Raw genomic sequence first — 20,464 nt, 5'->3', positions numbered from 1 at the left:
TTTCTTTGGTAAAATGTTTGCTTTTTGTTTAAAGCAATTATAGATGCTCGGTTGTAGACAGCTTGACTGCACGACAATAAAGTCTTGTCACTAGAATAGAAACGACTGTGGGTCTTGTCTCTGCCAAACTTACTTCTGTCAAAAAGAAATGCTTTATACAGTGGTGGGAAGAAGAGAGAGAGATTTACCTTTAACAAGATATATAATACAAGCTTGGAACTGACTCCTAAGTTTTAAAAATAAACAATCATATTCATATGCGCACACATCCGCGCACATACTCAAAAGGTCAAACAAGAATCCAAACATTCTGTATTTTTTTTATACATCAATTAAAAACTACCCTTGGGATGGAAAACAGCAACTTAGCAACGTTCATGTAAATGAACAACTGCCATTAGTCACTGACCGTGACATGAACAGGATGTTACTGTGGACACGACGAGGGTAAAACAAACCAGCCTGGATTCCGGATTCTTGGTTCATATGATGTGAAGAGGAAAAGTTTTTCACCACCAGCTGTTTGAACAAACAACATGGTAGCTGACCTTCATCGTTAAAATAATAATTTATATAACAGTGATGAACCTTACCTTGTAAACAAAAAATCCGTATTTTAGACGCTCCATCTTACACTGATTAACGAAGATGTGAAGTATACAAAAATCAAGGATAAGTTACATCCTTTCAGCTTAAATGTTATTTTCACATGTTAGTCTCTTGCGTTGTTGGCTTTTCGGGGTCAGAAATATAAATTATATTAAAAAGAATCACTGGCTTCTGACAAATTTGAACTGCGATGTTGGAGGTGGTTGTGGTGGTAGTCAAGCGTTCTTACTAGTCGTCACTGTTGTTGTCGAGCAACTACGTATCAAGCGCGAGATCAAACAATTTCAAAATACGGGATCATAATTTCAGAGATGTTGTCTCAGTCAAACTGTGTGATCAAACAGGAGTCGGAGCAGCGCCGTTCTCACCAGACAGACGATGTAATTATACATTTTTGTAATTAATAGTCATTTTCTTTTTCAAACAACAAAAACAACAACAACAACAACAACAACAACAACAACAAGAAAAAACGAAAAAAACTTACGGTTGTCGTTGATGCGAATTCCCTCCACGATGGGTACACAGCCACTGGTAGAGACCGCCAGGGAGATCGTGATGTTTGCACCCGGCAGTTTGAAGCGCCAACCGTCGTAAGGCAGGGTGGACACAGGACCCAGGTAGGTGGACCCTAGGTACATTGCGTCATCTGCACACAATGTTCTGGTTATTTATGTTTGTAGTGGGATGACTTGTCCTCTCTAGCCGACATCATAAGCATTCTGTTGCATGTCCAAACTTCCAATTTTATTTTCAAACTGAAGGAATCACCTTCCCAAGAATAACTGCCCCATATGTTTGCTGCTATGACCTTTAAATTGTTTGGCAGCCTAGCACCATTTGTACAGATATCTCCAAACATACCATCTCTAAATAGTTATGCTGCAGCGAAGTATAAAAGGTTAAAGGTGGACGTTGTGAAGCACCAAGAAATCCCCCGTTACTCTGGATTATGTATGCCCTGCAAGAAGGCCAGATATGCTCTGTCTATGTTAATATACCTCATGGTACAGCAAGGAAAAGCTTTACCAAAACAAAAAGATTACGAAAGTCTAACCGTTTGAGAACTACTTCTGATCACCTGGAATGCATCTTGTTGGGCCAATAGGCCAGTTTACCACAAAGCACTTCGTTGGGTCGTTCCAGGGTATGATATATTCTTTGCCCTGAAGTTGATTTCATATTGAGAAAAAGAAACACTATATGACTTCCAATGCCAATACAATTACTCTCAATGGACAAAACATCGCATATCAAACTACAGTCAAAGCACTGAATTGATAAACATATTAACATTACCAGCTAGTCTCATTCACCTTAACGTAACGAAGGTGAGGAACATAAGGTTTAGTGATTTTAATAAAAGTTGCAATCGTAATTTTTATGGGTCATGGAAATATTATCTGCTATATTAAAGCTAATAATAATAATATTATAGCTAATGTTGCAGATAATATTTCCAGGGCTTAACACTAGGACTGTATTGAGCTGTGTCCTCACTTTTATTCCTGTACCTTCTTCAGATGTAAAATGATACATCGACTGCGATAATATTCAGAGCATCAACATTAAATAAAACTCAGAGTAAAGCCTGTGACAGAATAAAGAAAGTCAGTTTGGTTGTGCCTTTACCTTGTTGAAGTCGATTACTTCTAGCAATGTGTAATTGGAGACACCTGTATAAGGGTTGTGAGTAGATGAAAGCTGAGCTTGCTTTCCTGCAACGAAGTCAAACTCTCCGTCGATCACATTCTGAAGAGGAAAAAGGAGAAAAACATTTTAGCCGAATGTTTATAAAATCTTTTAAAACTTAAAACCAGATTATTGTTCAATAGCAGAAATCAAGGTAGAGGCTACACCCAGGCAGATTTTATTCCACAACCTGCTGGAGGGCGACGTAGTGTTTCGGCTACACTGTACTTCTTGGTCTCGGTAACATAACACTATACCAACTGAAACCGAGAATATTGACAAATGTTAATTCATACTTAATTATGAATTAAGTGCCGTAGAATTCCATAGACACTCACATACAGGTCTCCGTTGACGGAATACAGGTCTACGAGAGTGGCGGAGGACTGTGGCGCAAAGCAACATTTTGCAGGTGTCTGGCAGGTGGTGTGTGTCACCAAAGTCAAGAGGAAAGCGAACTGTATTATCATCATTTCGTTGTTCTAGTCTTCTTTGAACTTTTAAAGACTGAAAACAGGTCGTGCAGTCAGTATTTTCTTAATGCACCGACTCCTCAGGTGTGTGAGTCGTGCTGCTGTGACACCAGGTACTTATCCCGCTCGTGACCTCACTCATGACCTCAATCAAGTCAAATCAAGTTAAGCCAGGGTCAGAAGGTCATTGCGTCTAAATTTGTTTCCCTGACTGATTAGCATAGTGGTCCTTTTTTTAAAGGGGGTGGGAGTGGGTGGGTTGAGCACTTATCCTTCATATTTGCATGAAAGTGTGTGTGTGTGTGTAAAATTTTGGTCTGAATGTATTGAGAGGTAGGTACACCAAAAAGAGCAAAATCATCATGAAAACGAACATCGGGTCAAGGCCAAAAAGACAAGATATGACAAAGGTACTTTGGGAACTAGTTACAGTATCCAGTCGACCTACATCAATCTCCGGTTACATTTTGCGGTTTTGACTATACACAGGTTTGCCATCGTTAATTAACTAATGATGCTTTCAGGTGGGGGAGGAGTACCGCAAATAATCTGCAGTGACTAGAAAATTTAAATAATACTCAAAACAAGATAAGTGAGCCATACATGAATAACATAGAGTCCTTCCTAGTGTATGATATAAACGAAGTTTATGGGTAAGATGAGATTAGTGCCTATTCCCGACATCAATAAAAAATAGCAATAACAACATTTATATAGCACCTTTTTCCAGCATCATCCATGCTTAAGATGCTTTTTACACATTTAGAAACTTAAGAATACTTTTTTGGGACAGGCATCAAATGCACCTTCATGAACACCTACACACAAAGCAACAGTAGTAGCACGACAGGGAATTGGGAATCTGTAGCCTGGGATTTCCATTAATTTGAATTTTGCAAGATAAATCCCCGAGGTGAGGGAGTGGTCAAACATTCTTTACCTAAAAATACTAATCAGTGGGTTTTTTGCCACAAAAATATAACCAAACTCTGAATAGATTAGCCACTAGAGTGCTTTTCAGTTTTTTAATTCGCTTATCTGGTTGTGGAAAGAGTTTTATGTGAAACGACAGCTGGTTCCTGTTCCTGATTTATATACTAAGGTCTTGAAAAAATTCTGCCTTATTTCCTTTACTTTGTTAATCTACTCAGACTGAACACAAGCTAAACACTGGGAGAGGGAACAAAGATGGCCGACTGGAGTTTGTTTGCGCTGACTTTGCTTGTTGGAATCGGCGTGGTCCAGCTCGACCCTCTAAAATGCTGCCTGCCAGCCCAGTATTCTTTGATCATGACTGACCTGAAAACTATTAACACCAACTCCATAGTAAGTGTGGAAACTATTACACAACATGGTTGCTTCTGTTGCGCCAATTGCTATCTTCTAGATTGTTTTTCTGTGCCTGAGCCTTGCAACTTTCTGATCTCTTTTCTGCAATTACTCCAAGAAAATTTTCTTGAATGATTATCCATCTGTTTTGCCAATCATCATTTTGAGGACATTTTGACAACCATGTGATCTCATGTTGCTGTCGCCGCTGGGACATGCGTTACCACTTGGAGTCTTGGGTTTGTGTGCACCATGACTGTTCCATATTTTCTACAGTTGCCATTCACTGCCTCAAACTATTGTTCTTTTGTATGCTTAGTTCCCCTGGCATGCTTCGTTTCCAGATTTTTTCTACTCTTTAGGGCATTTGCCTCTCTGTTGACATGTTTTGGTCTGTGTCCTATTACACTTTAATATAAATATTGTTGACTTTATCAATGCTTTAGGATGCTGGCAACCAGGTTAATGTCAAGCAGTGATGTCAAGATATGAAATTTCTTTTAGATTATACTCAATGCCATTGCAAGTTTATTGAAAATAACAATCTTTAAATAATAAATAAATTGACTCAGCATCGAAGTCGACCAATTTCAGGTTATAGTTAACGCGAGAGAACAGATTAATACCAGGAAATGACATTTTTGTAGAGTAATTCAGACTACCAAATGGACTTTACGATGAACCTTGCGGCGATACGGGCGTCCACCCTTGACCCCATCACAGGTACTTCTGTCATCAGGTCCAGATCGGTCTTTGATTATAGCAGGGTAAGCTTTATGCCATTAATACGTATTCGAAGTGTAAACCTTTTTTTATTCTGTTTAGAACAGACATGCAGAGAAGGATTTATATCACAATTCTTGACAATGTTCACTAGTATACTTTAGTAAGTTAACATGAACCTTCTGTCCACCCAGGTCTCTAAGATGTTTACAATAAATAAACTCTTCTGTTTATAATTCAAACAAAAAATATCATCCAAAAGTTGATTGGCTGGTCCTTTCTTTGAAAAAATGTTTGCTTTTTGCTTTAAATATTTCCAGCTGCTCGGTGCTAACACACACACACACACACCAGAGAAAGAGAGAGAACACATACACAAATTAACACACACATATACAGAAACTTATCAAGAGCTCTTAAATTGCCTATCCCGATGAATTGAATAACTTTATTTTTACTCAGTCCTTTGATATTTGTTTTAAAGTATTCTAGCTTAGAAAGATTTTTGGTTCTTTAAAATTTGGGGGGTTTAAAAAAAAATTGTTTTGCTTGCTTTGCTTTGCAGGGAAAGATGTACTACATACCAGAAAACAGCACACTGTGCTACATCGTGAATATTACTGCCCTACCTACACGATGTATTCCAGGTAAGAAATGGGGCTTTAACGCTTAAAGAATGTCAGAAAAAGGTTTAAACGAGATAGTTATTTGAGACAGCAAAAAATTAATACAGTATATCTAAAAGTTAATTTTGAATAATTTACATTGAAACTCACTTGTTTAATAGAAGCGGCGGAAACCCGATTTATAATGCAATGTCAAAACAAGTATTGGAAAGGGTTTGGCTGCGCATTCTTTTCCGTAGATAGAATGTTTTATATTTGTTTGTAGGCTCTAGACTTTGGGACATTTATCTTTGTAATTTATAAATCAATCAATGATTTAAGTTTAAGTTTAAATAGTTTAAGCTCTGCCGCATATTTGCAGCATCTTAAAATGGTGTGGTTCTTATCCGTACTACACAAAATAAGTCAACAGAAAACTGGACTTGTATTTAAGTAATGTGGCGACCATTTTAAGAATAGCAAGTTCAAAGACATCATCAATGCCACAAGGTTTTTCTTAGACAGCAGGTTCTTATAAGAGTTCAAATTGTAGTTGTGTATGATGATAAAATACACCCAGCTGCATTATTTTAAACCCCAAAAGTGTATAATATATTTTAAAAAGTTTTATTACCTGATCCTGTTAGAAAAACCGCAATGGAAGAAACGTTTACTTTACTTCAATCACTCATTGTCTTTGTGCAGACGATGCCCTGTACGTGGACTCCAGTTATTTCGGTACCTTCCCAACACTTACCTACGATACCTGGAGGTTCCGCCTGCCTGGGTCTAACATAACGGTCACGCTTGCAGTATCAAGTGACAGTTGTGTGCCCGTTGTAGAAGGAACATCAGATCCAGCCACCCGTAAGTCTTCTTTGAATGTTATCTGAAACCAAATTTTTAGCACTGAGCTATCTGCAGAAAGTTCCTAAATACGTGTATTCAGCATTTCCGATTGAAGGGAGTTCGGGAGGAAGTGCTACCTGGTCCTTGTCACTAATAAGTTGAATGATGTGTTTGCGGTTAGATGTCCTCTAGGGCCTGCCTCAGCAAATGATACCCGCACATCAAAGTGCGTACCGCTTACAGGGTGCTAGGTACATTCCGATTTCCTCCCTATTAGGTAATCTTCTTCCAAAATATTCACTAAATGAAAGCACCTTTAATCCAGTCAACAGAGAACTAATCTTACAACACACGTTATGGAAAGTTCCTCTTTGACCTCTCGTGTTATCCTAATAGTCTCGAAAGGATAATCTATTTTATGGGTGGTATTGTAAAAAAAAGTCATGTTATCAATTTATGTATGCTGTCTCTGATCTCAGTCTTTTTTGTTACTTTTAACAGAAACAGACCAGATTTTACTCTTTACCACCTACGTGTCAAACATTAGGTATCCTTCTTTGTTTGATTTGCCGGCCAGCTGTGGCCAGTCCGACTGGACAGATAGGGAGCCTAACAGGCCTTGAGTCGGTACCCAGTCAATTCTGTGACCAGGTGAATATTATAAACTGGGCATATAAGGCTACTTTTATTGTGTCTCAGTAATACTCTTATGTTTTGTATCGTTTTTAAATGTTTTTGTCAAATAAAATGACAGAAATAAATTATTTTACCCACACACTTGTTTTGAGAGGTTAAATTGTAATTTCATGTCAGTAATTCTTAGTGTATGAGAGCTGTATGATGTACATAACATTTTTTTAAGAGAAGGACGCTTGAAATTTTTGTTATTTGTTTTACACATAAAGTACCTCGTAATATTTAATACCTAGGACAGCCACCAACACTTAATGCTTATGATAACAAAGACAATATTATGTTAAAGACTTTTTGTGAGTTTGTAAAATAGGTAAGATTTTCCTTGAGTTGGTGTTTGAAAAATTATTACTCATATTAAAAAATTTTTTTTTTAAATTGTGTAAAGGGAGCTTACTTTGATTAGCTAGATTAAGGAAAGAGTTCTGTCCCTTTAATAAGTCGGTGAAGAAATCTTCGGTCAGACTGAGCATAAGACAGACTGTTAGTATGTAACTACATGTATAAGATATATATTTTCTTTCTGCCTATCTTTTCTTCTTTAATAACCACGTACCAAACTAAACACATTCTTTATACAATCAAGTGCGTGCTGCTGTATGTCACTGCATTCATGCTCCGCGTCTGTTTAGTCTGGCATTTTGAACCCAGATAAAGAAAGAGCCCGCATCTAACAATTCTATGAGTCGTCTTCGTCTGATAACACGGCCCGACAGCTACCAATCAAGTTCTTCGTCGCAGACAGGGTGAGACAGAGAAGGGGGTAGGGACAGGGAGATAGAGCAGACAACCTTAAATAGAAGTGTACTCGCCTGCATCCACCTCTCGTGCTGCGAATTTGACAGCAGAAGCGACTTATCATGACCAGTAAAATCGCTCTCGTCGTCGCCTCGGTTTATCTCTCCTGCTCCATCGCGTCGAGCGATCGAAACCTCGAGGCTGAAAATAGAACTTGCGAGTGTCTCGAGAAGTCTCGTGACGCGAGATCCGACGACGTGGACGCCATCACCGTGGTGCTGGACCGACATTCCCAGCTGATCGACGATCTAACAGCACGGCTGCAGGCGCTGGAAAGTAAGAGAAACACTAACTTGTAGACAAGGAATGAGGACCCATACAAGTAATCTGAGGGTCAATGAAGTTTGGGAGGTGGGCGAGGTGGCGGGGTCTACTCTTTTTCTCGTTTCTCACGTGTTTCTGTCTTGTTTGTCATTTTGTATGACAAGTCCTGTCGGACTGGCTGTGTCTCTGCTCGGTTGTATGGGGAACTTTGTAACTTACTTGTCAGTCTTTCCGCTGGTATCTGTGTCAATAACCTAACTAATAGTTTGTCTTTCTCCCTACCTCGTCCCGCGAAATGTATCTAATAATATATGTCACCATCACACTCAAAACGTCGCAGTGTGAACCTATGCATCACGTGTCTGTCACGTGAAACACCTCTGCCTTGGACGCAGTCACTGGTGGTGGTGGAAGCATAAAAAGGGAATAATTATCACAGAAAGAGGGGGTGATGGACTGTTTATCCAAGATCTACCTTCCTGTGAGCATTTACTTTACGTGGCGTACGTCTCTCCTGGTCGAGGGGCACAAGTGAACTCAAATGAATTTGTTTCAGACAGGTCACAAAAGAAAGTGGTATTTTCCGCTCACTTTTCCATTGAAGTAATTAAAGATATCGGACCAGGAAAGACCATCATTTTTGACACTGCTGCTTTCAATATTGGAAACGGGTATGACCCTGCAACAGGGATATTTCGGTAAGCACTAAATTTCAGACGTCATATCAATTGTTTGTTTATTTGGTATGAAAACAAGATAGGGTAAATCTTATCTCTGTGTGGTGTGTGTATGTGTGTGTGTGTGTGTGTACAGGATATAAAAGGTTAAATTAAATGATAAAATAAAATAAATCATTCCCATCTTCATTATGGTCATTTAAGAGGCAAAGAAAATTAAAATGATTAAGAATTCACCAGTCATTAAATTTTGAAGAAATGTTTCAGCTTCTTTTTTATATTTTGACATTGTATCAGGGTAGATTGTTTTATTGTGAGCTTTGACAAAAGAAAACATGTAAAGCCTTGGCAACATTGACTGACCCATCGACTGAAGTGGGATTTCTGATCTGTTCAGTGCCCCGTACGCAGGGGAGTACGTCTTTCACATCAAGATTCTTTCAGCAAGCAACAATGGTATACGCCTGGATGTTGTGACAACCCCAAACAATGCTATCATCACAACTACAGAGGTCTGGGTTCATCCAGACCGAGAGGTGGCCACGGCACAGTCCATGGTCCATCTCAGCGCTGGTCAGCAAGTCTGGGTACTTGGCTACCCGACAAACATGAATCCACCTCTGACTCAGCTTTGGGGTCTCATCTACTCGTCCTTTTCAGGATTTTTGTTGTATCCTGATTAGGAACTCCAAGTACAATGACGATTGCAATTCACTTTTTATCTTGTTAAAAAAATTGCACATACACTTGATAATCGCTCGTTATTTTGTTGCATCTTGATTAAAAAGTACAAATACATGTAATAATGATCGCACATTATGTATTTTGGTTGAAAACAGAAAATAGACTTCATAATGATTAATCGTCCCTTCTGCCTCTAAATGAGAGAAAAGAAGAGGGCGAAGAGAGACATATCAAGCCATAATCACGACACCTTTGCTCTTTAATAAGCGATGACACCAAATTAAGAAAAATCAGCTATTTATCTATAACACCCAGTGCAACTACAACCATGAAACATAAAAAGTAACCAACCTGAGGAACCCTTACCTGGACAACATGATTTGTCTCCTGCTTTGTTTTTCCGTCTGTTTGCTACTAAACTAAAAACGGTTTATACTTTTATATATTGTAACCAATCAGGATATGTGACATCTTTGACATTTTTAACGGTCTTTAAAGGAGTTACTGAGTGCAGTGATTAAATACCAATCTGTCATTCATTCCAGATGTCGCACTGGCTTCGTGATTCTTTACAGGTAAATGAACCGAAAATAGTCAGGATGACCTTTTCTTCTCTGTGAACAGCTCAACATTATTTTGCACCTGTCTGACTCCTAACATTAACTCGTTTCTTATTTGACGGTGCGTGCGCATGCCAGGCCCGTGATGTCACTTTAGCATTTATTTCAACACAAAACACTAAGTAAGAAGAAATTTGTATACGTGTCTACTTGCATCTATGTAAGCTATTCATTTAAATAGCTCGCAATCAGGTCAATAGTTTGATACCTGGAGTCCTAACAAGAATTTCTCGACTTCAGTCAAAAGATTATCTTAATGTGGCTAACTACATCTCTTCACGCCTTTTACTTTTCCATAATCTGGAGCTCCCAAACCTTAATGTGTTTGCAGCACAGAGAATCCTTATCACCTTCATGATGTCTCTGTAGCTGAATATGTGACATGATGATGATGATGATGTGTGTGTGTTAAACTAAACGAAAAGTAAGAATTACTGTTTTCTATGTTGGATTTGCAAGCGAACTGATTTAAAAATTCACTTTCATCCAAATTAAAAACCTATGTCGAGTTATTTGAAACTGCGTTGTATGTGGAAACCTAAATTGCTCGATTTTACTCGATTAAACTCCAACTCAGAACATAAAGAAAAAAATAGAAGAGACTCGTGACTCATCGATCACGTGCGAGTAAACGATATCACGCGTATTGTAAGTCATCCTGACATATTTTTTTTTCAAAAACCCAGATTGCATGATCTGAAGTCATCCCCCACCTTCATTTCCTCCCAAGATTAAAAAAAAAAACTAGAAAGTTGCGGCTGTAGAGAAGAATTTTATTGCCACTCTCCAGAAACTGGCAACAAGAGTTTTAAAGAGGCGATCAATAACAAAATAAAAAAAAAATGTAGATTCTGGTGCAATTCTGTTGTTACCTTACGTGTAGGGGAGCGTATCCAATATTTCCTACAAAGAAGAGTTACGGCTTACGCCATCTTCATCTGGATTCTTTAAAAACAAGAAAATAAAGATGTTGCAATACGAGGCTTTGCAGGGATTTGGATGAAGGAAACTGCTACAAAGATTAAAATACTCTGTTCTTATCTATGTTGCTAACGGAGGAACAAGGACCTGCAGACCACTCATTATTCTCTCAGCGTCTGACGTCAGCAGTTATGGGGGCATAACTCCTTGCCGCGTGCAGCATCAGTGGCGTGCCTTGATGACTTTTAGATATTTGTCATGATGTGTTTATGCCATTTCTGGAGTTTTTAAAATTCTTTTTCTTTCGAAGCAATTTAAGCTATGCTATATTAAATCACCATAACGAACAGCAATGATGAGGATAATGACGATTGTAATAACACTCATAAAAAGAAGGGAGTAATAATAAACAGAACGGGATTAGAACAAAATAAATAAATACTGCAAACTTTCAAGACGCCAACGGTTTTAAAACAAGTGTTGAATGTGCTTATTAAGATGGAAATCATGCAATCAATTCATTCATTAACAAACATGACAGCAACATGGCATAAGACGGGAAGCTGGTTAATCAAGACACTTCATGTCAAGCATGTGCCAAGCTCACTATCAAACATCACTTCTCAAATGAAGAATGACCATGAACATGCAGATGATTCATAAGGGTTTTCTGTTATTGTTCCACGAGGATGTTTTCATCTCATATGACGAGTGCTTTTCTTCATCGATTCGGAAGAGTCACGAATAAAGCGGAGTTTGCGTATGTAAATCTGAGAGGAACGAGACTTATTTCGCCCTCGACGTGTTTGCGAGCTGCAAACTACAGTGGGAATCAGAAGAGCTTTATAGGAGCATCAAGCACTGAGTCTGGGGAACCAGCTGGCTTCAATTACCTATTCCTTCATGGTTCAGGGGGAGCGAGGTGTGTGTTTACCCGAGGAAGCTTGGCCAGAGAAAGATTTACTGCAACACTTAATTCATCGTCGTATGAAGCTTGGCACACATACCCTTTCCTTTTACAAGGACCCTAACTAGACCAGACCCACTTGTCTCTGAATGTGTAAAGTCGCAAAGAAAGTATCAAGGCCATCGGGGGAGAGACATGAATAATAATGTGTGCAAGTCTGGACCGCAACATCGTGCCTTGAGTGTTTCCCTGGATTTTGTTTACTTTCATTAATGTCCAAGAGAGCAGAAAACTATTTTGGAAAAATCCTCGATTGCAGCCAGTATGCAGATTTTATTATTAATATTTAAAATATTTTTTGCAATATTTCATGAAAACACTAAAGACAAAATAGAAAGGCTTAAAGATGCAAACAGAAAACGATGCAAAGAGGTTGCTTAGTAACTGGTTCTATCTTTGAGGAGTACAGCATTACTAGCGATCTATACCACTTTTTCTCCCGTAAAGCTTTATCTTTTCCACCGCCTTAAAGAAGTCAGATACCCAATTAAAATCTATTAAACTGGAGTAGGGGGAAAGTACGGTGCACAACAGGGAATCGAACCGACTAATGTTGGCGCCGTCTGTCTCTGAAGCATTTGACATTTGAAGATTTACTTATCCCTAACAACAGACACAATAACAGAGAATAGTAGCTAATACAAAGTACCATCAGCATCGTTTTTAGCTCTCATTGTTTTCTCTGTATCTCTAGTCCTTAAAATGTACCTAAAAACATCTTGCCCGAGGTGAATCAAGAGAAAGAGTGGTTCAGCGAGTGGCAGCTGGGAGAATGGCATCCAGCACAGCGGGGAGCAGACGTGTGACAAGGTGCATCGATTGTCAGCCTCCTCCCGGAATGTCAGCTCCACTGAACAGTTCAGGTCATTCACCCAGCTTATGATCATTGTGCAACAGTAGCGGTTCCTACCCAGATTGGTAGAAGAGAATAGCGAAAGAAAAAAGTGATGCTACCACTTTAATTTTAAATGTTGAATGTTTTGTGAAAACATGTATTGTTAAACTTATTTTCAATACTTTAATGATTTGCATATATAGTTCCTTAAGGACAATATACATTAATTTATTACAGAAGACAACAAAGTTGTATTTCATGGCAATATTATAGTTTAACTTCTCTCCAAAAATATTTTCCCATTTTCACATAACTACAGTAAGTTAATCAAACGTGCAGACTTTTACCTTTGACTCATTCTAATCATAGGTTCTCGTGGTTTCAGAAGATGAAATTGTGTAAGGCACGTTCACAAAACGTGCTGCGTGCCCGGCGGCGAGCACGTGGACAATTCTCGCTTCTCGTGGATTTCTTTCTCCGATGCCATGAGGACAGCTTGTGGAAACTCTTCTACAGAAATTCCTTTGAAATTCGCCCTCTATGCTACCTTGCCAATTAGCACTTAACCTTTCATACAGCAAGAATTGATTGCGTTTTAAACTGTGTGGCTGAGTCCCTTCAAACTTCGACATTCGTGTTGGCGCTTGAAAGTTTGAAGCATGGCGCTGACTGTTTGGTTAGGAATAATGCATGCAGGCACTTTAGCAGGAATCACAAATGTGCTTGTGTGAGTGTGTGTGTGTGTGTGTTAACAGTAACAGACTCCTGTAGCACGGATATTGAAACCAGAGGGCACTTCAAACAATGACACTGTTTTCAGATATATATATATACAAACCAGACTGAATATATGTGTAGTAATTTCGATGGCTGAAGACTCTGTCCAGACAATCCAAAAAAGGATGCTTAACAAAAAAAGCAAGAAAACATGAATATACTTAAAAAACTTTCTTTAAACAAGTTTCTTTTATATGTAATACTATTTTCAAATTGTTTTATTGTTCAACCTTTATTTTTGCGTCCATCTGTTTTCCTTGCTGATTTTTTTTAAATTTCTATTTGCTTCAGATAAAATTTCTTTTAGCGTCTAGTTCAGACGAGTGCAGAAACTTGACAAGCAGCCATAAAACAGCAGTGGCTATCACCTGCAACAAGACAATGATGCATATTTTTTGCTCGATATTTTATGTAAGGTGATGTATTGGATCCATAAACATCACCTTACATAAAATATCGAGCGAAAAAAATATGCAGAGGGACAGCATTGGAGCAATCGGACTGTTTTAAGGATTCGTTGGCTTATTAGAAGGCTTCTGGCTGAAACCATTTTAAAAACAATTAACTTACTTATTTTATTTATATATATATTAATTCTTTTGATGAAGGAATAAAGTCACTAATTTATTGCTGTTGTTTTCATCTTTTTATTACTTTCTTTCTCGTTGGTTGGTCTGGTTAACGGTTAGCATTTCTCACCAACCCAGCGAGAGTTGGCTCTCCTGGGTTCAGCTCTCGTCTCGGGCAAGCTGATCTTTCTTTGCATGTGGCATTTGTTTACAGGGTTGACTGCCTTGCAACGATGTAGCCTTTGTTGCTCGATACGCGTGAAACACCAATTCTCCTCCGCTTTTTTTTTTTCGTTTTTTTTTTTTCACTCCTTTTTTTCCCTTCTTTTGACTCTTTACTTTATTGACTGTCAACTCCAGAAATAAAATGTTAAGATAGACAAGCAAACAGAAACAAAAAGCAAAGCAGGCGTAGAGGGATGACAGCAAGATATGGAGATACAGGAAACGAACAAACAGTTGGGCACTATTATTAGCAGAACCAAATCACGCGCCTTGTAGAAGAGACGAAGAATAATCAGGTATCTGCTCTTTCCATCTTTTTTTTTAACAGGCGTCATGTGGCGTTGGACAAAAAAAAAAAAAAAAAAAAGAATAAAAAAAAAAAAGAGAAAAAAAAAAAAAAACAAGAAAGAAAAATAATTCACGAAAGTAAGAAGTTAAGGCCACTTTGTAGGTGAAAAATATCCGGAGTCTGCCATGAAAAATGAGGGAAATGTCGAGCGAACAACGTCTAATAAACATGGTTGTGCCGAAGGCGCAGTGGGAAATGTGGCCGTGGCCCTGTGGATGGTGTTGGGGATGTAGTCCAGGGAACGGGGGAGTCATGAAGAAGATTGGAAAGGAGGGAGGATGAAGCTCTACACAGCTTCTGTTTGACCTTAGCATGATTGTCACCTGCTGCTCTCTTCACAAGTGCGTTTGTATGTCCGTGTGTTCACAGTGTTCATTCACGAGAATAAATAATAAAACCTCTGACACACGCACTTTGATGTCTACTAGACTAGTGTATTATTTTGCAGACAGACAACCAGAACCAGACAAGCCAACAGACATGCACGTGCGACAAATAAAAATTGACTTAACATAAAAGGACACTTGCTTTTTATTGAAACTTCTTTCACTTTGTTTTGCGACTGTCGTTGCTGCGAGGGATTATTTTCTTTCTACAGTGAAAACATTCTTCACTCTAGCCAGCAGCCGAAAAGAAAAAAAAAAAAACGAAAAGAAAACAATTTTTTTTCCCATTGCTGCCAACTCGCTGCTGTATTAAAAGTTTTAAGCATTTCATCCAAAGTAAGACATTAGGTGTACAGGTTTACTTTTCGCCCGTTGTGTTTTCCTCCCTGTGGACGATGTTTTTATTTTACTGTCACGATTTTAATATTTCAACATTGCTTGTCTCTTGAGATGTTCCATGATTTGTGAAGAAATCCGCTTTTCATCTTTTTTTATTTTTTTATTTTATTTTACACGTTCCTTGCTTGTCGTTTCTTTCGTATGATCTTACCCACATCTGAATAATTTTTTGTTTCTTTTGAAAGGTTTACGCAGTATGACAGACCATGTCGTGATAAATGTTGTTGTGTTTGGCCATCCTTCTTGCCATTAGTCTTTGTATTATTGCATTAGTCTTGCTGTATATTTCTCTCTTACTCTTCATCCACTCTCTATGTTTTTGTCTGGTTTTGTTTTTGCCATTTCTAACATCTTTGCTGACATATCCTGCTATTTGTCTTCGTGGCAATCCCCATGGCACCCGTCACAAGCCGCTGGTTAAAACATCTGAGTAGTACTCCTTTCTTCCTCCTCGTCTCCATTCCTATACCGCTTTTTCTCTTTTTTTTTTCTTACATTTTCTTCGGGCTTTACTGAGTGGATGTCTTCAAGACATAAGGATATTAATATGTGTTTTCGTCTCTACACAAAAATACTTCCAAAGACAAGTCTTCTCATATTTTGGTAAATATTTCCTCTTGTCTTTTATTTTTACTTTCCTAGCCTTTCTTTGTCTCTGTTTCTGTCTCTGTCTCTCTTATTTTCTGTTTTTCTCTCTCATTATATGTTCCTCTAATTTTCGAAGTTTATTTTGTTTTCTTGTACAAAGCACGTGTCTTGATTTGAATGGTGGAAGACATTCAGATAAGATAACACGTTGTTTTGACTGTAATTACACTCCTCTACAGAAAACAAAAACATCGTTTTTCATATTTATGGCAGCAATGTTCTTTTCCCGAAAGGAACAACATGGATTTCATAACAAATCAAATGTTATAACATCTAATATTGAAGACATCTGTTGATGCAAATGTTTGCTGCCAACGCCGACTTCTATGTGAGAAGGAATGTTTCCAGTCTTAGAGGGTTATTGAGGCAGACTACAGGTGCACATACCCTCCTTCCACACCACCCTGAAGCTGCAATCTCAGCGTCATTCACTGAGTGGTCACGTGATGTAAGCTTGTCGGGTGGAGAGCAATTGCGCAACGTGCAGAGAATTCCTGCTCGTGATTTGTGCGTGCACACAGACAGGTAAGTGCGCGTGAGCAAGCATGCGTGGCGGCGTGGGGTGAGGTGGGCAGGGGGCTGCCCCTTAAAGAACGATTTTCCATACCTGGTGAGCTGGTTCAATAAACGATGCTTGCTGGAATGCAGGTATGCATGTTAATTTGTTTGTCAGCAAGCGTTTTTAATCGGCCTTTTCCCAGTTTATCTCATACAAGTTAAGACCGTCAGCAACTCCATTCGTTTGTTTCTCATTTTTTTCTCCTGCGTTTTTGCGGCTGGTGCGCGCGTGTGTGAGACACGAACGCATTCTTTTGGGACCGACAACGTACTTCTGCATATGTTAGCCAAGGAGTGGAACTTATTCCTCCTGACTACCAGCAGAACGAAAGCCGCCACCAGAGTAGAGCTAAAAATGCGGGAACAATCTGACAGGGAAATGCTCAATAAACAGAAACAAATGTGCTTGAAGAATGTAGAGACTGTGCGTCCAATGTTCCCGCAACGGCCATTACACGTGATTTACGCGTGCTGTGAACGCCACGCACCAGTGCCATCAAGATGGCAAGACGAGGCACCGTTGCGATAACATACGTAGTCAGGCCACAGCGATGGTAGGACTGCTGCCAGCCTCCTGCTTACAACACAAAACATCCTGAGCTACGACCCTGGGGGTGGCTAAGGTAGGGGTGGGAGCATCTTGAGCAGTTTCACCTACAAACGTATAATATACACGTGGCAGACCAGGTAGGTAGTCTGTTGAACTCCTACACATCGCTGCAGTCCATCCACGAACGAATATCCCATGGTCCACCTTACAAGTTTTCACAGACATTACAAGGTGAAGAAAGATGGTGAGATCAAAGGAACTAGGTATTGTACAACACAAATCCAAGGAAGGTGATAATCTAGTAGAAGTTTTTGATCATCAGGCCAAGTGATACTAAAGTTCTTGAGATGAAATCCATAGGGTACTCGCTACAGACCTTCCAAGGCAGGTGATATTCCCTCAAGTACCTGTTGAGATCCAAGGGCTGGTGATGTTCGAGACAAAATTTCTTGAGAACCAGGGGAGGTGATATTCGCTACAGTAGCTTGTGATGTCCACGGCAACATTCTCTTCACAAGCTAACGGCCTAATAACAGGAGTTATAAGGCAACACGGCTATAAAATAGTCCCATGCAGCAAGATGTAGGGTTAATGTTTGGGTTGGATTTACGAAGTGTGAATAATGTCTCAAAGGTCTCTCTTGACTCTTTCCCTCTTTTCACTACATCTCTTCTTTTTTCTCCATACTGTAAGAAAGTTTATTTATATGCACAGAAAAAAACTTTTAGTTACTGATTTGCGCTCACCAAGTGATCCTTGAGTTAAGGAAAGATCCAAGTATTGTTCATGTGTTCGTAAGCTGAGTTTCTTGTTGACTTAAATAATGAAAAATGAATGATAATAGGATGTATTTAAAGGGCTTTTTCTTATTACTTGTTTAATACTGGTGAGTCGTTAGTACAGGAGATGAAAGCAGTAAATCAAATGGGCAAAGAGTGTTTAATTATAATAGCTTTAATATGGCTTATGATTGATGTATTTGTGGAAAAATTAAGCCTTGGGTTAAGTGAATGAATGTTTACTTAAATTTAAAGCTACAATCGCCCGAATGACATGAAAACAATTGTAAACAATTTCACCATATATAGAATGTTCCTCAATCATACCTATTTATATTCAAGGTATATCCAAGCAGACCTCAGTAAAGTCTATGATGCATTCTCTCCACTTTGGACTGGAGTTAAGCTGCTTTTTTGTGTCACTCTGTCCTTCTGATATCCCCCTGCTTTGGGGACTACTCTCGGATGGCCGTGCTTACTTCAGGTCCTGTTCTCGTCCCAAATTACCCTCCTACATCGAGTATTCACTTTTTGTCACCTGGACTATCATCCAATGCCACTCCAACCCTACACCCGACAATCTATTTCCAATATTTAAAAGATCGGGTAGAAAACAACATCTCCTTTGTATCGATCTCTGTAATGAAACCCACGGCACAGTCTGGAGAAACAAAAGAAAAAACTGCGGTCCATTACTTTAGGGGGCGGTGCGAATTCGATTGTTTTCACACAGGGATTCGTGCTCAGAACACTGTAAGGGACAGGGTCGTGATGAAATCTTTTGCTGGAGGCATGCACCGCCAGACGGCGCTGAAGATTATGTCGCAGGGGACCAGTGATGAGGGAACAGGATGCCTGCTTCCAGGATGCTTCAGTCGGCACGCACACTTAAACAACCTTCCGTGCTGGGCATGCGCAGTCTTGCCGGGTGAAAGCAGAGGAACGGGTGGCTTCCAGAAAGGCCGATGTTATTTTTTTTTCCAGCAGTATTCTGCGATTATCCCAGAGGGAAAGGAAGAAGGGTTAGTCTCAGCAACATTTTTCTTTCAGGTTAGATTCTTGAGGATTGTGTTTTCACTTCGTGACTCGATAATTTGACAATGTTTTTACTTCTCGTCCTTGGAAAACCATTCAGCATGTTCTTGTCGTCGCCTCGGTGTCTTTATTATCGCGACGAGAGTCTGGAGTTTTCTCTGACATCTTTGGAGATAAAATCATGGCTTGAAATTTTCGTGTTTGGGGGTAATTTAAAAGTGATATATTTAGTACAAAGTGGTACCACTTATTGTCCCAGAAAAGTGTCGAAGAATGTACAGATATTTTCCCATGATTATTCGTATTTGTCGTTTTCAACTAATGAGATAAATCTATACCTTGCTGTAGAAAAGAGACAAGCCAAGACATGGTTTATTTTATTGTTTACTACTTACAGTTTAACACTGATTTTAGTTTAGTATACTTTAGATATATCCCACGAGTGTGTGATTCCATTTGTGGGATCTGGGGTGTGAGTGAACGATCAGGATGTGTTTCTGTTTGTGTTGTGTGGACAGAGAAGGGTTAAGTAAGTAAATCATTCTTCCACACAGCACCGAGACCGATAAATGCATAAACAGTAAAATAGGTAAGATAAACCACCCAATAAAAACAGAGACAAATGTCACGTGGGTCAGCTACTGTAGATGTGAGCTTTAGGTGTCGGCTTTGCGCTAAGATGCCGCGCGTGCAAGTATATTTGTAGGCTGCTCCTGCTTCTGCGATAAAGAGGTATTTGCGTAAATGTTGCTCCAAACGTTTTCCGATAACCTTTCACCCTGCTCATCACGCGCACATTCTTGTCAAGGACCGTCACTCTGTACTCATAAGATTTTTTTTTTTTTTGCCCTCAGCTATCTTCTCTTGCAGCAAGCTGCTCTGCTTCGCGAAGCTGATTTTATTGTTTTATTTAGGATGTAAGTGTATCCTGGCCAGTAGGGTGCCAGTTGCGTAAGTGCACTTTCCAGTTCACTCCCCTGTATGTTGAGGTCAAGGCCTCACCTGTCTCCTGAACTCTTGACCTCTCGCCTGCAATTCTGGGAGGAGAGGATGGCTTCTGTCAACGGCAACAGGGACGATGGGAGCGCCATCTACTCAATCTTAACTTCTTGTTAGACAGTTGTCCGGCTTTCAGTTCACGATCGTCCTCCACACCGAATATGTCCTTAATCTAGATTTTTATGACACTAAAAAAAATATATTCTTTATTATTTAGTGAAAGTAGTTCATATATTTAACAAAAAAGAACATCCAAGCCCCCAATTTTACAAATAGTCGACAGAATTCTATCCTTATTTCGGTTCTGATTTCCAAAGTTCTCAGGAAGTTTTCACGCACTTTACGAAGCTCTGCAGGAAGTTTCAAATGGAATCTGTGAACGTTACTCACGTGGCATCGAGCAAATGGCCAAAGCCAGCAACCTTCACACCCAGTCGTCTCACCTTTGTGG

General features: G+C 39.3%; 3 protein-coding genes across 3 annotated transcripts; 2 read left to right on the top strand and 1 right to left on the bottom strand.

The window, feature by feature from the left end:
* Nucleotides 1–294: 294 nt before the first annotated feature.
* LOC112560995 lies at nucleotides 295–2,892 on the bottom strand. The gene is made up of 5 exons (XM_025233146.1): nucleotides 2,640–2,892; nucleotides 2,242–2,361; nucleotides 1,691–1,775; nucleotides 1,097–1,258; nucleotides 295–519 (listed from the first exon to the last, which is right to left on the bottom strand). Exons 1-5 carry the CDS (start codon nucleotides 2,772–2,774, stop codon nucleotides 428–430), a joined length of 594 nt encoding a protein of 197 aa, XP_025088931.1. The 5' UTR covers nucleotides 2,775–2,892; the 3' UTR covers nucleotides 295–427.
* A 1,000-nt stretch (nucleotides 2,893–3,892) lies between these two features.
* On the top strand, nucleotides 3,893–7,057 carry LOC112560825. The gene is made up of 5 exons (XM_025232934.1): nucleotides 3,893–4,100; nucleotides 4,751–4,870; nucleotides 5,392–5,473; nucleotides 6,137–6,298; nucleotides 6,782–7,057. The coding sequence occupies exons 1-5, from the start codon at nucleotides 3,963–3,965 to the stop codon at nucleotides 6,901–6,903; spliced, it is 624 nt and encodes a 207-aa protein (XP_025088719.1). The 5' UTR covers nucleotides 3,893–3,962; the 3' UTR covers nucleotides 6,904–7,057.
* A 423-nt stretch (nucleotides 7,058–7,480) lies between these two features.
* On the top strand, nucleotides 7,481–9,515 carry LOC112560743 (complement C1q tumor necrosis factor-related protein 4-like). The gene is made up of 3 exons (XM_025232820.1): nucleotides 7,481–8,047; nucleotides 8,592–8,733; nucleotides 9,110–9,515. Exons 1-3 carry the CDS (start codon nucleotides 7,834–7,836, stop codon nucleotides 9,393–9,395), a joined length of 642 nt encoding a protein of 213 aa, XP_025088605.1. The 5' UTR covers nucleotides 7,481–7,833; the 3' UTR covers nucleotides 9,396–9,515.
* The last annotated feature ends 10,949 nt before the right edge of the window (nucleotides 9,516–20,464 follow it).

The sequence above is a fragment of the Pomacea canaliculata genome, linkage group LG1 (assembly GCF_003073045.1).
Source record: "Pomacea canaliculata isolate SZHN2017 linkage group LG1, ASM307304v1, whole genome shotgun sequence".
Classification (NCBI taxonomy): domain Eukaryota; kingdom Metazoa; phylum Mollusca; class Gastropoda; order Architaenioglossa; family Ampullariidae; genus Pomacea; species Pomacea canaliculata.
The sequence above is the reverse complement of the archived record's forward strand: the minus strand, read 5'-3'. Positions and strand labels throughout refer to the sequence as shown.